This window comes from Armigeres subalbatus, chromosome 3, assembly GCF_024139115.2.
Source record: "Armigeres subalbatus isolate Guangzhou_Male chromosome 3, GZ_Asu_2, whole genome shotgun sequence".
NCBI lineage: Eukaryota > Metazoa > Arthropoda > Insecta > Diptera > Culicidae > Armigeres > Armigeres subalbatus.
In genome coordinates, this window is record NC_085141.1 from 368,066,975 (window position 1) to 368,084,070 (window position 17,096).

The following is a 17,096-nucleotide window of genomic DNA, read 5'->3' on the forward strand; positions in this document are numbered from 1 at the left end:
TAAAGGATAACGATTGGATTCGAGCGGTGGATTCCGTCGCAAAAACTTCATTCAAGTACCATAACTATAGCGGCGGCGACAGAGCAGAACGTGGAGTTGGATTCATGGTGATTTGGATGCAGAGTTATCTTGTGGAAATCGAATAAGCGACCGTCGTAGTGTATCCATTGCATTTAACACACAAGATACATACATACTCATGGCGGGCATAGAGAAGCTTACAAAAAAACAGCAGGCCAAGTTTCGGTTGGAATGTGGAGCCATTGTAGAAGAGGAAAAAGTGTGGTGCAAACGCATGAATGAAGAAAGAAGACTTCATTGTAAATCGACGCAAGACTTCAGTAGGCTGCTCACATAGTGCAAATGCCGGAAGTCAGAATAGCGAAAACAATATTCAACCGATAACCAGATAGAGGCCGGTTATGTCGTAGAAGGTCACGAACATGCTGGCTGTATACAGTGGAAGAGTCCCCTGAATGTTCGGGGAAACTGGAGGAAAATCGAAGCCACAGGCCACGAGATGATGACTACCGAACCCGGCCATTTAGCCGGGGTATGAAAAACGATGCGTTTCCCTCGACTATTTATTACAGATTTTCTTCTCTACATGATACGGTGTCCTATTTAAAGTGGCTCTATACCTTTTGGAATGTTCCAGAAATGTATTCAACTATTATTTCTTTTATCTGTTGTATACAAGCTCTTTAGGGGCCCTCCTTAGCCTAGCGGTAAGATGCGCGGCTATAAAGCAAGACCATGCTGAGGGTGGCTGGGTTCGATTCCCGGTGCCGGTCTAGGAAATTTTTGCTTTGGAAATTGTCTCGACTTCCCTGGGCATAAAAGTCGTGTTAGCCTCAGTCATACGAATGCAAAAATGGTAACTTGGCTTAGAAACCGGTCGCGGTTAATAACTGTGGAAGTGCTAAATAAACATTAAGCAGCGAGGCGGCAATGTCCCAGTGGGGGATGTAATACTAATAAGAAGAAGAAGACAAGCTCTATTAGTCTTGTGTATGTGTTTCAACAAGAAAGAATGGATCACTCGCTGGCCTAGCACACGTGTTTAGTAGTTGCCGTACTACCATGTGGGACGAGCAGAATGTGGGACTCCTCTTCTAGTCGTGACTAACTGACTAAACTCATGGGCTCCCACCCGGTATCACGCAGGATGCATCACGTGCGGAGGATAGATATCACTCAAGTATTTTTCATTTATTTAGTTTACTGCCCATGATCGCATATTTGTAACACTCGCCTTTTTGTTCATTTTGTGAAAAGCCTGTGAATCGTTCAGAAAGCTCAATTTACTGCATCTAACCCCACAACAGTAAAATAGGCTTTACTATCTTGCTTATCTGTGGTAAGCTGGAAATTATTGAGTTTGTGGCGAGGATTGACAACCGATTTACAAAATCAACCAAAATGCAAATGTTACAAATATGCGATCATGGGCAGTTCATCTAAACAGATAACACTGAATCAACAATGTGACGCCACAATACACGGTTCGAGGCCGCATCTCTCCATCCTCGAATACGCCCCACCCTCGCAAAGTCGTTTTGCACCTGGTCTGCCCATCTCGCTCGCTGCGCTCCACGCCGTCTCGTACCTGCCGGATCGGAAGCGAACACCATCTTTGCAGGGTTGCTGTCCGGCATTCTTGCAACATGCCCTGCCCATCGTACCCTTCCGGCTTTAGCTACCTTCTGGATACTGGATTCGCCGTAGAGTTGCAGGGTGTCTACTACCTGGAAAATACCTGGAGTTATCAGGGAATTCCTGACATAATCTGGGAAATTTCAATACCCGGTGACCATGATCATCTCAAAGAATGAAAAAATACCTTAAAATATTTGATTAAATATACCAATCAAATCTATTGAAAATGTAGGGAACGTTAATGGATCATTGTTCCTCGAAAAACGTTTTGCCATCTTCTTGGCAAAATTCCGAAGCTATTGTTGGTGAAACACTAAATTAGTTGGGATTTTTCAAAGCAATTCCTGGAGGAATTTCCGAAGAAATTTCGGGATGAGTTTTCCAAGGAATTAATCAAAGAAATCACTAAAAGAGTGTCCAAAAGAATGATTAGAAATTTTCTGAATTATTTCTGGAGGAATTTCTAAGATAAAAATCGAAAAGAATTCCCGGAGGAATTTGAAAACGAATTTCCGGACGATTTTTCGTATGGGTTCTTTAAGAAATTCCCGAAAGGGAACCTGAAGGGATTTTCAAACAAAAAGTGTAGTATGATTTGTGAAGGATTATTGCTAAAGGAATTCTTGAAAGAATAGCCGAAGGATTTTAGAATGGATTTTTAAAAGGAGTTTTCAAAGGTATTCTCGAAGCATTTCCAGAGAATTCTTAAAAGCAAAATATCCGGAAAAACTCCTCCAGGTGTTTTCTAAGGTTTTCCTCAAGATACTTCTGAATGAGCTTCTAGAAAATTCCAAGGAATTTCAAAAAAATATCCTAAGCATTTTCCGAAGGTTTTACAGTAAATCAGTGATTTTTTTTCGTAAAACCTTATATTTCGTCTAGTTATTTAGTTACTAATGTTATGGACAATACAACAATACAAAATTATCTAATCCTTATTAATTTTCTGGTGCTTCTATAAGGTAACTGTAGAATTTTCCTGAGTGTAGTAGGGGAAACCGCCAAATGTTGAACGGCTAATTTTGTCGCCTATTGTTGAACTTTCATAAGAAATGCACGTGCGTTCAACAATAGGCGAAGAAATTAGCCGTTCAACATTTGACGAATTACCCTAATAATAAACTTTTTCGAATTCCTATTCACGTTTCTAAGCACAGTATAAATGAAGTTATGTGGTTCAAAGCTGATTAAATTGTGTAGGTACTCTGGACAGTAAATCTCTTCTCCGGGATATGCAGATGTCACGCATCCTTCGACATCGAAACAGTTTATGTTCTACAGATTCTGGCTCTCGGTACAGCAATTCCCGATGGTTGATTTTGGAGTGCATGGCCATGTACCAGTTAGAACGCTGCTTAGACGTAAGTTCTCTGCTATGGAGATGTTTGAAAACCATTTTCCAATCTATATCTTGGCCGTTTGACACTTATAGCACCGGTACCTTGGCTGCAAGGTCCAAACAAACTAAATGTTGGTCACGCGAACAGGTATAAGGACGTTAGTCATTAGTACGTTAGGCATAAAGGATGTTTAGCATAAAATGCCCCAAAAACAGCCCACGACATAAAGAAGATATTATGGCTAACGTACTTATGCCCAACGTCCTTATGCCTAACGTCTTGGACCCAGCAATCTCATATTTTTGCATAAACACATTTCCTTAAGAAGTTTTCGTAAGAAGTTCTGAAGGGTTTCCTGAAGGAATTCCCAAACATATTTCCGGAACATTTCCTTAAGAAGTTTTCTTAAGTTTCTTAAAAAAAACAACTGAAATAAAATTCAAAGAAATTTCCGAAAGAATTTTCGTAATCAAATTTTTAAAGAAATCCCTAAAAAAATATTGGTAGAATATCTGAAGAAATCTTGAAAGTATTTTATAAAGGTATTTCCGAGGGATTTTCGCAAGACATTTTCGAACAAACACCAAAAGAAATTAAAAAAAAAAATCGTTAAGGAATCGCCAAATACATCTCTAAAGAAATTTCCAGAACAATTCCTTGAGATGTTTTCTAAAGTTTTAGCAAAGAAATTTTCAAATTAAATCCTGGAGGAAGTTCTGAAGCAATTCTCAAAATCCGGAGGATTTTCCGATGGATTCTATAGAGAAATTTTCAAATGAATTTTGATTTAATGGCTGAAGCAATTTCTGGGTGAACTTGCGAAGGAATTTCTTAAGTAATATAATAAGTAACATTGTTTATGTGATGCTACCAAAAAATTCTTTGAAAAAATATTTTTCGCAATATTTACTTTTTTGAATTGATTATTTCGCTGCTAAAATCTATATATGGCACGTTCGTTTTTACCTGGAAATTAATGTAAAACGCCTGGAAAAAATCTGGAAAAATCAGGGAATTTTGTTTTTACAGATGAGTAGACACCCTGAGTTGGGCGAGTTCGTGGTTCATTCTTTGCGCTACACACCGTCTTCTTGCACACCGCCAAAGATGGTCCTAGGCACCCGTCTCTCGAATACTCCGAGTGCTTGCAAGTCCTCCTCGAGCATTGTCCATGTTTCATGTCCGTAGAGGACAACCGGACTTATTAGCGTCTTGTACATGACACATTTAATGCGGTGGCGAATCTTTTTTGACCGCAGTTTCTTCTGGAGCCCGTAGTAGGCCCGACTTCCACAGATGATGCGCCTTCGTATTTCACAACTAACATTGTTATCAACCGTTAGCAAGGATCCTTCTTCTTCTTCTTATTGGCATTACATCCCCACACTGGGACAGAGCCGCCTCGCAGCTTAGTGTTCATTAAGCACTTCCACAGTTATTAACTGCGAGGTTTCTAAGCCAAGTTACCATTTTTGCATTCGTATATCATGAGGCTAACACGATGATACTTTTATGCCCAGGGTAGTCGAGACAATTTCCACTCCGAAAATTGTCTAGACCGGCACCGGGAATCGAACCCAGCCACCCTCAGCATGGTCTTGCTTTGTAGCAAGGATCCGAGGTAGACGAATTCCTCGACCACCCCGAAGGTATCCCCGTCTATCGTAACACTGCTTACCAGGCGGGCCCTGTCGTGCTCGGTTCCGCCCACAAGCATGTACTTTGTCTTTATCACCAGCATTTATCACCAGTCCAACTATTGTTGCTTCACGTTTCAGGCGGGTGTACAGACAATGTCCATGTCATCCGCGAAACAAATAAATTGACTGGATCTGTTGAAAATCGTACCCCGACTGTTACACCCGGCTCTCCGCATGACATCTTCTAGCGCAATGTTGAACAACAGACACCATTACCTTGTCTTAGTCCCCGGCGTGATTCGAACGAACTGGAATGTTCGCCCGAAATTTTCACCCAGTTTTGCACACCATCCAACGTTCTTTTGATCAGTCTGGTAAGCTTCCCAGGGAAGCTGTTCTCGTCCATAATTTTCCATAGCTCTACGCGGTCTATACTGTCGTATGCCGCCTTGAAATCAACGAACAGATGGTGCGTTAGGATCTGGTATTCACGGCATTTTTGAAGGATTTGCGTACAGTAAAGATATGGTCCGTTGTCGAGCGGCCGTCAACGAAGCCGGCTTGTCATCTTCCCACAGACGACGGAAAATGATCTGGGATATCACTTTGTAGGCGGCATTAAGGATGATGATCGCTCGAAAGTTCTCACACTCCAGCTTGTCGCCTTTCTTGTAGATGGTTTCCCAGATTCTGACTATCAGTTTGTGCAGGCAAGTGGCTAGCTTTTCCGGGCCCATCTTGATGAGCTTAACTCCGATACCATCCTTACGAGCTGCTTTATTGGTCTTAAGCTGTTGGATGGCATCCTTAACTTCCCTCAAGGTGGAGGCTGGTTGGCTTCCATCGTCCGCTGAACTGACGTAGTCATCTCCTCCGCTGTCTTGACTTTCACTGCCTGTACTCTCAGCGCCATTCAAATGTTCCTTGTAGTGCTGCTTCCATCTTTCGATCACCACATGTTCGTCCGTCAAGATGCTCCCATCCTTATCCCAGCCGGCACATTTCGGCTCGCGTCTCGAAGCCTTTGCGGGATGCGTTGAGCTTCTGATAGAACTTGCGTGTTTCTTGAGAACGGCACAGCTGTTCCATTTCCTCGCACTCCGCTTCTTCCAGGCGGCATTTCTTCTCCTGAAAAAGGCGGGTCTGCTGTCTCCGCTTCCGTCTATAACGTTCCACGTTCTGCCGGGTACCTTGCCCGGCAGAACGTGTCCCCAGAATCTGTCTGCACTCTTCGTCGAACCAATCGTTCCGTCGACTTCGTCCCACATACCCGACGTTGATTTACGCTGCGTCGTTAATAGTTGCTTTAACTGTATTCGATGCAGTCCTCAAGAGGGGCCCATCGAGCACACCCTCTTCCGGCAACGCTGCCTCGAGATACTGCGCGTATGCAGTGGCGACATCAGGTTGCTTCAGTCGCTCTAGGTCGTACCGCGGCGGTCGTCGGTACCGAACATTGTTGATGACGGATAGTTTTGGGCGCAGTTTCACCATCACAAGATAGTGGTCAGAATCGATGTTAGCGCCACGATATGCTGTCGTACTCACGTTCCAGCTGCGCGTAGAATGCGTCCTTATCATCATCAGTGCTTCCGGAGTGTGGGCTATGGGCGTTGATTATGCTGAAGTTGAAGAACCGGCCTTTGATCCTCAACCTGCACATTCTTTCATTGATCGGCCACCACCCGATCACGCGCCTTTGCATATCGCCCATCACAATGAAAGCTGTTCCCAGCTCGTGTGTGTTGCCGCAGCTTTGGTAGATGGTATGATTACCTCTAAACGTTCGCACCATTGATCCCTTCCAACAAACCTCCTGCAGCGCTACGATACCGAATCCACGGTCCTTGAGCACATTGGCGAATATGCGTGTTCTCCCGATGAAGTTGAGAGATTTGCAGTTCCACGAACCGAGTTTCCAATCGCGTCTCTTTTCGTCGCGGTGGTCTTCGTCGATGGTTCCGGTCCGTACTCTCTTGTTGATTGTTCGTTGCTTATGTTTTTTTTAAAGGCTGGCTTGCAGGGCCTGACACCAAACCCCTAAATTTCCGAAGGACCATTCCACCTTATTCCCGGTGGACCATGGTGCACAGTTTCACTTATTGTTTATTGTCTGTGGTTTATTTATTGTTTACTAGCAGACCCGACGAACTTCGTTTCTCCTAAAATTGATTTATTTTCTGATTAGATCTCGAGTTATGAAGAAATTGGTGTTTCATTTGTATGGGAGCCTCCCTTTCCAAAGCGGGGAGGGATCTCGAACCATCTTAAGAACCTTCCCCGGCCCCAAAAACCTCTACATACAAATTTTCACGTCGATCGGTTCAGTAGTTTCCGAGTCTATAAGGCACAGACAGACAGAAATTCATTTTTATGTATATAGAAGAAGAAGAAGAAGATTGTGTGATTTCATCAACAGACTACAATTGGCCCTAATGATTTATGTAAATATTAATTAATACTAAAAACGCACATAGTCAAGAAAATATAACAGGAGGCCGTAGATTCCAGTTTCTGCACCGTAGTTAGTGCGACGAAGGGGGAGCCTCAGCATCGAACTGTTCCGTAGCGGTCTTGGTTGAACGTTCATGTTGACTTGTTGACTTGAAATTCTTTCGCAATCTATTCTTCCTTGAAGTACATCAGCTACACATAGGGCTCTGCCCACATCCAGGCGGATACGCAGAGTCCCTCGCTGGCACTCGGACGATGATCAGCCCCTAACATGGAGATTAGACGCTGTTGTGAGCCGATCCTGACATGGAGAACAGACGCTCAGTAAGATTTGCACCTCCAGAGAGGAGCAAACCCCCCCTTCCCTGTCAGCATACGACCATAGTTCCCACCGGGGTTAATTACCCGATCTTCCCTAAGGTTGCTCGTATCCCGGCCAGCACCACGAGGAGGTAGGGATAGGAGTAGCTGGGTAAGAGGCTAAGGACCGCGAAATTGGGTCTATTTCATTCCTTCAGGTACGCGAAGTACCAATGGTTCGCTTTACCCAGCATTTGCCGTGCCAGCGTCATATACCAGTGGTAAATACTCATTACTCATGAATCGAGATTGAGGATTGTTGTCAATAACCAACGGATTGAGAACCTCACAACGGATGAGGAAACGGAGCGATAATTCCGCGAAACGATCTGTTAGTGGCAGTACTTCCAAGCTCACCGTATGTGTCGAATTCATACATCCTAACGCGATACGAAGACAGCGGTACTGAATCCGTTGAAGCTTCAGCATGTGTGTTTTAGCCGCGGACTGGAAGCAGAAACTACCGTATTCGAGGACCGACAAAATGATTGTTCCATACAACGTCATAAGATCTTCGGGATGCGCTCCCCACCATGTTCCGGTTATTGATCGCATGAAGTTGATCCGTTTCTAGCATTTTTGTGTCAGATACACAATGTGCTTCCCGAAGGTGCATTTCGAGTCGAACCAGACCCCGAGGTATTTAGAAGACATGCTATGAGTGATTGTCTTACCTAGAGTCCTATAAGAAGAGTAACGTCATGTGCCACGTTTGACAGGTCTCCTGCTCGTTTGGAACGCGCATTTGTATGGAACTGACAGACGATTCTGTTCCAATTCTGACACTTGACGACACTGTTATTATAGTCACTGTAGTCTTACCCATCAGTTGGAGTGGGAACTTTGCCGGCTTACGTTTTTTTGAAAAGACAACCATCTCAGTTTTTTCCGGAGAGAATTCCAGCTTCGTAGCCCAAGTGGACAAATTGTCCAGAGTATCTTGCAATGGTCCGTGCTTGCAGATCAATTGCTGTTGGCCCCGAAACGGATACAACGCAGTCATCTGCAAGCTGTCTTAGAGCACCTCCACGGGAGTCCTCATCGCTATTCTTATTATAGCGCTCCCTCCCGAGTGCTATTTTAGGATAGCGCCCCATCTTCCCACCGGTGGTTTCTGTTTTAGGTATAGCGACTTCGTAAACATATTGAGTTCTCACCGGGCGTTGCTAAAAGTAGTCATCTTTTTCTTCAATGGCTCTACATTCCACCTGGAACTTGGCTAGCTGCTCAACTCTGTATTCTATTAGCATTTCCTCAGTTATCAATTGAAAGCTTTTCTGTGCTCACCATTGCATGAGTATGTATTTTATGTGACAACTACGCTCAAGGAGACCACTCGAAAACATCCTTGACCGAAACGGGAATAGAACTCGTCATCTTCTGGATTTCCTTCCTCCTGGAAATTTCCTTCGGGGATTCATACTTGCAGTCGAAGAATTCCTCCTGAGATTCCCACCAGTTTTCCTACAGGAATCTCTTGACAAAACCCTGCAGAAATGCTACCACATTTTTATCTCTGTTTCTGGATGAACTACTTGAAGAACATACTCAACAATTACGAAAGGAACTTTCTGAGGGATTCCTGGAAGACCTCCTTCTTGGAACAACTTGCAATAGGAAAACAGTAGAATTTTCTTTCGCCGAACAATCCATGAATATTTCGGGCTCTAGCGGGCGCCGGTGCGCATTGCTCCTCATTATAGCTGATCTATTACTGTAATTACTTCTTCGCGGAGTTGAAATGGGGCACTAGATCCATAAAAATGAACCCAAGTAACAATTTCCATGCTGGTTGGATTTATTTAATTTTTAAAACGGATTTATGAAAGCAATCACCGTGGCTAGTTGCTTAGTTTTATTGGCTATTTTATTGCTATTAATAGACCATTAATAAATCCGCTGAAAAACTTCAAACGTCAAATGCCGACTGATCTTATAAGCAGCTCTGAAATTGTAATGAAGAGCTTAATAAATCCTATTTTCAAAGCACGAATAAAGCTACAATTTTTAGTCATAATATGGTCAAATGAACAACCCCAATAAGAATATTTGCATTGCGAAGAGTTTATAACGGTGTAAAATAAGAGCAATATTTTTCTGATCAAAACTCATGATGGCCATGTTGAAAATGAAGAAGCATTTTCAAGTCGGTGAAATTTATCACTGTAATTCATGATTAAACGATATTTTCACCGCGTTAAGGGGTCGTTCAACAATGATGTCACTGGTTTTAGGGGGGAGGGGGTCTAAGATTTTGTGACACTACATATACTAGGTATATAAAAAAGCGTGACAGAGGGGGGAGGGGGGGTCTAGAAATCTCAAAAAGTAGTGGACGTCATATTTGAATCGTCCCTAAGCACTTTCTAGTTAATTCATTTTAATTACAAATATTTTGTGGTGGAACATCAATAGTTTCAGTTGACTTGTATAATATTGTTATTGTAATTATTTAAATTCATTGCCCAAAACTACATAAGGTGCCTGCCAGAGTAGACGCGTCTACGCGACGCCGCGCGAAAATTGCCCGCAAGGGAATAACAATCAACAATAAGGAGCTGTTAAATCGTATGGACGCTTCGCTTCGCATCGCACTTCGCGTCTACTCTGGCCGTAATTCTACTCTGGCCCTAATTCCGCTGGCGCGTGGTGTTCAAGCTAATTTTTTCACTAGCTTTCATCATGAAATCGAACGCGCCGTTCATTTCGATTGAAGTACATCGAAAAACAAATCTGAAGAAATAATATTTGGCAGTCATTCTAATCATGATTGGCATCAACAATTCATTTTCCTTATCATTATTTTTTCCAAATTCCTTTTTTATGAGTGGTTTAAAAAGGGTTTCATTTTACTCTTATAGAAGGTTTTTAGTGGTCATCTAGAGAGGGCCACTTGGTCATACTCTTACAGTGGTCATCCAAAAGTTGTCGTTTAAAAGCTGGTTTTATTAGTAGATCTTTTATTTTGATCTTGAAAACCATTCCTAGAGCGGAAAAAACTTGAAATGTTACTTGGGAATATTTTCCTTGCTATTTAATTTACGCCGAAATTGTTCTTCAAAAGAAAAACAGATTTCCTGCAATTTTTTATCAACATCAAAGTGACGTTTCTCAGAATAGAAACCCTGTATTCAAATTTAGCAACCCAGTATGGGGCGCTAAATTTAGAAACTCACGGCTAATTTTGAGTTGCGTTCTTATTTTACATTTCTGTTTAGATACCTCCGGTGTAAAAGTGGACCGCCATCAAGAATGCCTTCATCGCCACCAGCGAGAACAATCTGGGCGAACTACGCACCCAGAGAAAACAATGGATCACCAATGAGACCTGGAGGAAGATAGAGGAGCGAAGAGAAGCCAAAGCCGCGATAGAGCGATCGAAAACCAGAGGAGCCAAAGTCTTAGCCCGTCAACGATACGCGGCTCTTGAGAAGGAAGTGAAACGCTCATGTCGACGGGACAAGCGAGCGTGGGCAGACTCTCTGGTCGACGAAGGAGAGAGAGCCGCCGCAACCGGGGACATTCGCCTCCTCTACGATATATCACGAAGCTTAAGCGGGGCGAAGATGCAACGATGCATGTGAAAGACGCGAATGATCAGTTATTGACCGACCCAACTGACCAGCTGAAACGCTGGTTCGAGCACTTCGAACAACTTTTTCAAGTGCCAGCCAGGCCATCACCACTTCGGCATGATCTGCCTAGGATCCGACGTATAACACGCGTCAATACCGAAGCTCCATCAGTGCTAGAGATTCAACCAGCCATCCAAAGCATGAAATCGAATAAGGCCCCAGGGGTCGACCGCATATCAGCCGAGATGCTCAAAGCTGACCCCATGACATCAGCTCAACTACTGCATCGTTTATTTCGTAGTATCTGGGACACCGCAACTTTCCCGGTCGACTGGATGCAAGTTATCTTAGTGAGCCCAAAAAGGGTGACCTCACTGCACATTGGTCCAGGGAGGAGACAAAGTGGTAATAAGTTTTTCAAGCCGAAAATAGCAGAGATAGAAAAAAACTTTGTTCTACAAAGTTGTTCCTAACGGTAAGGTGCTTATTGAGGTTTTCATAAAAATTAGGGTGAAAAAAATTAAAAATAAAACTTTTTAATTTGCAGAGATGCGGGTATACAATGTTCCGCGAAGTTGTAGTTCAGCCAGATTCCAAGAATTTTGCTCAAAAAATTATTTCTGTAGCTCTTAAATTGACTGATTTAGAGCAATTTTCCCAAGTTTACTTAGGGTGACCCTTAAAAAAACAGTTTTTTTGCTCTAACTTTTTTGTTTCAAATTTCTCAGCAATGTGATGTTCAGACCACTTTTTGTGCTTTGCAGGGCGCAACTTTTCATGGGCTTAACGTTGCCATATCTTATACGGATCAAAAGTTATTGAGGTTTTTCTTCGAAAAAAACGTTTTCTTCTAACGGCTGTATCTATGAATGGCGCAAACATTTTTTCAATCTGTTTTCTCGACCTTATTCTACTACTTCCAGGCTTCATTTCAGGGTATTTAAATTGAGGGGGTAATTGAAAATAACCCCATATTATTGCAATGAAAAATTACCGTTTTTTTCCATTTTCAAGCACTAATTTGCTATTTTTATGTGTTTTGCTTCCATGGCTTACTTCGTGATATGGCAAACGCCACACCATTTTGTTATAGAGCCTGAGCAGAAGCTAATATCTTGAAAACAGCAGTTCTTATGAACTTGATATGAATAAGAGGTAACATGACAAAAATTAATATCCAAAATAAATACTTCAGGCATAACATTATCAGATATTTTAATACAAAACGCAAAATAATTATGTTTTGCCGTTGATATTGTAATAACAACATATGTTATGCCTTGAATATTTTGTATATTACTTTTTGTTATTTCATATCTTATACAACGTGAGTAATTCTCGCAGAGACCGGGCCACTATTTGCACGAGGTCTTTGAAAATGCCCAAATTTATGTTAATTCGAATGCTTTCGGCGAGTTTATTAGGGATCCGAGTAAAATTTTTCAGAAAGATGGACTCCTCGTTAGTTATAGACCAAATCACTTTTATGGACCCCTCGATTATTGTCAATTCTTGATTCACCAAAATTGTCATAACTCCAACATTTCTCAACCGATCTTAGGGATCAGTATATCGTTGGAAAGAGAAAGAGTGTATCCTAAATTTGCAATAATAAAAATGGGGCAGCCATATTGGATTTGGTATTGGACTAAAGTTTTGAGCCTTCCAAATAAATTACTGTTGTAGATATGCTCTTCATTTTCAAAATATGTTTGGCGTAGAATAGTGTATGAAATCAATGAACTGATGTCGTAGGGGGCCGCTAAGCTTTCCATCGATGCAGTGATATTCAAAATCGGTGGTTGTAAACCTAGCAAAACAATAGTTTTTAAAAATAAATCCAATGTGGCAGCCAAATCAAACATGGCTGCTCCATTGTAATTATTGCAAATTGAGAACACTCTCTTCCTCCAACGATATGCTGATCTCTAAAATCGGTTGAGAAATGTTGGAGTTATGACAGTTTTGGTGAGTCGAGAATTGACAAAAATCGAGGGGTCCATAAAAGTGATTTCGTCTATAACTAACGAGGGGTCCATCTTTCTGAAAAATTTAACTCGGATCCCTAATAAACTCGCCGAAAGCATTCGAATGAACATAAATTTGGGCATTTTCAAAGACCTCGTGAAAATAGTGGCTCAGCGAGAATTACTCACATGTATAAGATATAAAATAACAAAAAGTAATATACAAAATATTCAAGGCATAACATATGTTGTTATTACAATATCATAGGCAAAACATAATTATTTTTCGTTTTGTATTAAAATATCTGATAATGTTATGCCTGAAGTATTTATTTTGGATATTAATTTTTGTTATTATTTTTGTCATGTTACCTCTTATTCATATCAAGTTCATAAGAACTGCTGTTTTCAAGATAATAGCTTCTGCTCAGGCTCTATAACAAAATGGTGTGGCGTTTGCCATATCACGAAGTAAACCATGGAAGCAAAACACATAAAAATAGCGAATTAGTGCTTGAAAATGAAAAAAAACGGTAATTTTCCATTGCAATAATATGGGGTTATTTTCAATTGCCCCCTCGATTTAAATACCCTGGAATGAAGCCTAGAAATAGTAGAATAAGGTCAAGAAAACAGATTGAAAAAATGTTTGCGCCATTCATAGATACAGCCGTTAGAAGAAAACGTTTTTTTCGAAGAAAAACCTCAATAACTTTTGATCCGTATAAGATATGGCACCGTTAAGCCCATGAAAAGTTGCGCCCTGCAAAGCACAAAAAGTGGTCTGAACATCACATTGCTGAGAAATTTGAAACAAAAAAGTTAGAGCAAAAAACTGTTTTTTAAGGGTCACCCTAAGTAAACTTGGGAAAATTGCTCTAAATCAGTCAATTTAAAAGCTACAGAAATAATTTTTTGTGCAAAATTCTTGGAATCTGGCTGAACTACAACTTCGCGGAACATTGTATACCCGTATCTCTGCAAATGAAAAAGTTTTATTTTTCATTTTTTTCAAATGTGGCCCACTCTAATTATTATGAAAACCTCAATAAGCCCCTTGCCGTAGGAGTATTTTTGTAGAACAAAGTTTTTTTTCTATCTCTGCTATTTTCGGCTTGAACAACTCATTACCGGATTGTATGCTACCTGGACCACTGTGCACTGTATGCGATAACTGGCGAGGCATTATGTTGCTGTGTACCGTTCTCAAAGTTCTGTGCAAAATTATCCTAGCCCGGATACAGGAGAAGATCAATGCGACTCTCCGGCGGCAGCAGGCCGGATTCCGTGCCGAAAGATCCTGTGTGGACCATATTGTCACGCTCCGCATCATTCTGGAGCAGGTCAACGAATTCCAAGAGTCCCTTTACTTGGTATTCATTGACTACGAAAAAGCTTTCGACCGTCTCAATCACGAGAATATGTGAGGCGCCCTGAGACGCAAGGGGATTCCTGATAAAATCATCGGCCTCATCAAAGCACAGTACGAGGCCTTTTCGTGTAGAGTGCTGCACAATGGGGTCCTGTCCGACCCTATCCGGGTCGTAGCTGGTGTGAGGCAAGAATGTATTCTATCACCGTTACTGTTCCTCATCGTAATCGATGAGATTCTGGTAGATGCGATTTACCGTGAACCAAACCGCGGGCTGTTATGGCAGCCTATAACCATGGAGCACCTAAACGACTTCGAATTGGCGGATGACGTTGCACTCCTCGCGCAACGGCGCTCTGACATGCAGAGTATAAGCTCAACGACCTTGCCGAGCGCTCCTCCTCGGCAGGTTTAGTCATCAACGTCAACAAAACCAAATCGTTGGATGTAAACACGGAGACTTCTTCCAGTTTCATAGTAGCCGGGCAACCAGTGGAGAATGTTGAAAGCTATTCCAATATCTTGGTAGCCAAATGGCGTCAGACGGCGGTACCAAGATCGACATAGGCGCACGGATCAAGAAAGCAAGGGCTGCCTTTGCGAGTTTAAGAAATATCTTGAAAAACAGGCAGATAAGTGAACGCACCAAAATACGAATTATTAACTCTAACGTGAAATCTGTGCTGTTATACGCTAGCGAAACATGGTGCTGCGAAATGGTGAGTCGACATCCGGGAAGGGGCGCCTAGCATAGCTCTGGTCCTCACAAGTTCCAATACTCACGCTTCCACGGGTCGTCCGATGACAATTGACCGCCAGCTAAGGGTTGCGTACTTAGCTGGTAGTGCAGCCTGGGCACTGTTGTCCTTCTGACATCAGCTAGAGTGAGAGGGTGCGTACTATGGGGTCTGCCTAGGATGTGGTGGGGTTCGACAGTGGGCTCTGTTGAACTTCTATAAAATGTGTCCCCAAGCAGGCCCTATCACAGCGACCGTGTGCCGCTCAAAGCGCACTAGCCTAGTCCTGGTGTTGGGTGGGACTTCAAACAAATTTGACCCGACTGATCGAGCGTCTGTCCACCAAGGAGGTGCGGCTCCAACAGCGTCTGTTCTGGCATCCAGCGGCTGAGTATGAAATGCTATTCCCGGAAGCTATACCTAAGATGGCAGCCCCATCCCGGTGGATAGGGAACCTTGGGCCAACAACCTACTGTTCCCGAAACATCAATTTGTTCGAGAATCCGATAATGAAAGAATACGGACTGATTTTACGGCGACGACTCTTAGCGCGAAACAACGGACACGAATAGGAACATGGAACGTTTTAACCCTAGCCCAGCAGGGTAAATTGGCACAACTTGCCAATGAGGCACGCCGCATGAAGCTTGAGATCCTGGGACTGAGTGAAGTCCGTTGGCCAAACTTTGGAGAACACAAAACGCCGTCGGGACAAGTTCTGCTTTACTCTGGTTTACGAGGTGAACACGCTCCCCGGCATCGCGGAGTTGGCTTCCTACTAAGCGCTCAGGCACACTCTGCGCTTATGAAGTGGGAACCTATAAGTGAAAGGATAATCGTTGCCAGATTTAGAACACGGGTCCGAAACCTTACTATAATCCAATGTTATGCGCCAACCGATGCTGCCGATCTGCAAGACAAAGAGAACTTCTACAGTCAACTCAATGCCGTCGTAGATTGAATGTCGAAGGGTGATATCAAGATCTGTTTGGGCGACTTCAATGCGAAGATCGGATCCGACAACTCGAACCATGAGCGCATTATGGGACGCCATGGTCTCGGAGAAATGAGCGAAAACGGAGAGCTGTTCGCAGAATTTTGTGGTAATAACGACATGGTGATCGGGGGATCGCTCTTCCCTCATCGACCGGTTCACAAGGTCACGTGGGTCTCCCGTGACGGCTTTACAGAAAATCAAATCGACCACATCTGCATCAGCCGAAAATGGAAACGGAGCCTTCGGAATAAACGTAGTGCCGATATCGCGTCTGATCATCACCTCCTCATCGGCGAAATACGCCTGCGCATTGCGCGGATTCGTCGGCAGGAGGAAAGAGTTGGACGACGATTCAACACACGCCGACTGGAAGATGCCACGGTGAAACGGTCCTTCGTTGAAGAACTGGAGACGCGTGCTGCAGATATTCCGGACGGTGGCAGCGTGGAAGACCAATGGACCGCCATCAAGAATGCCTTCATCGCCACCAGCGAGAACAATCTGGGTGAACTACGCACCCAGAGAAAACAATGGATCACCGATGAGACCTGGAGGAAGATAAAGGAGCGAAGAGAAGCCAAAGCCGCGATAGTGCGATCGAAAACCAGAGGAGCCAAAGTCTTAGCCCGTCAACGATACACGGCTCTTGAGAAGGAAGTAAAACGCTCATGTCGACGGGACAAGCGAGCGTGGGCAGACTCTCTGGCCGACGAAGGAGAGAGAGCCGCCGCAACCGGGGACATTCGCCTCCTCTACGATATCTCACGACGCTTAAGCGGGGCGAAGATGAATGCAACGATGCCTGTGAAAGACGCGAATGATCAGTTATTGACCGACCCAACTGACCAGCTGAAACGCTGGTTCGAGCACTTCGAACAACTTTTCAAGTGCCAACCAGGCCATCACCACCTCGGCATGATCTGCCTAGGATCCGACGTATAACACGTGTCAATACCGAAGTTCCATCACTGCTAGAGATTCAAACAGCCATCCAA

General features: G+C 43.2%; 1 protein-coding gene across 2 annotated transcripts in view; it reads left to right on the forward strand.

Annotated features, from left to right (window-relative positions):
• The window catches only part of LOC134226376 (zinc finger protein 569-like), a 43,892-nt gene that overhangs the window by 24,485 nt on the left and 2,311 nt on the right, over positions 1-17,096 (forward strand). Inside the window, exon 4 of one of the 2 annotated variants that reach the window (XM_062707123.1) lies at positions 10,672-10,720. The exons of the other annotated variant lie outside the window; for it this stretch is intronic. Coding sequence (XP_062563107.1) covers positions 10,672-10,686 — 15 coding nt within the window. The 3' untranslated portion in view covers positions 10,687-10,720. Of the gene's footprint in view, positions 1-10,671; positions 10,721-17,096 lie in introns of those variants that run through there. 2 annotated transcript variants of the gene reach the window in all.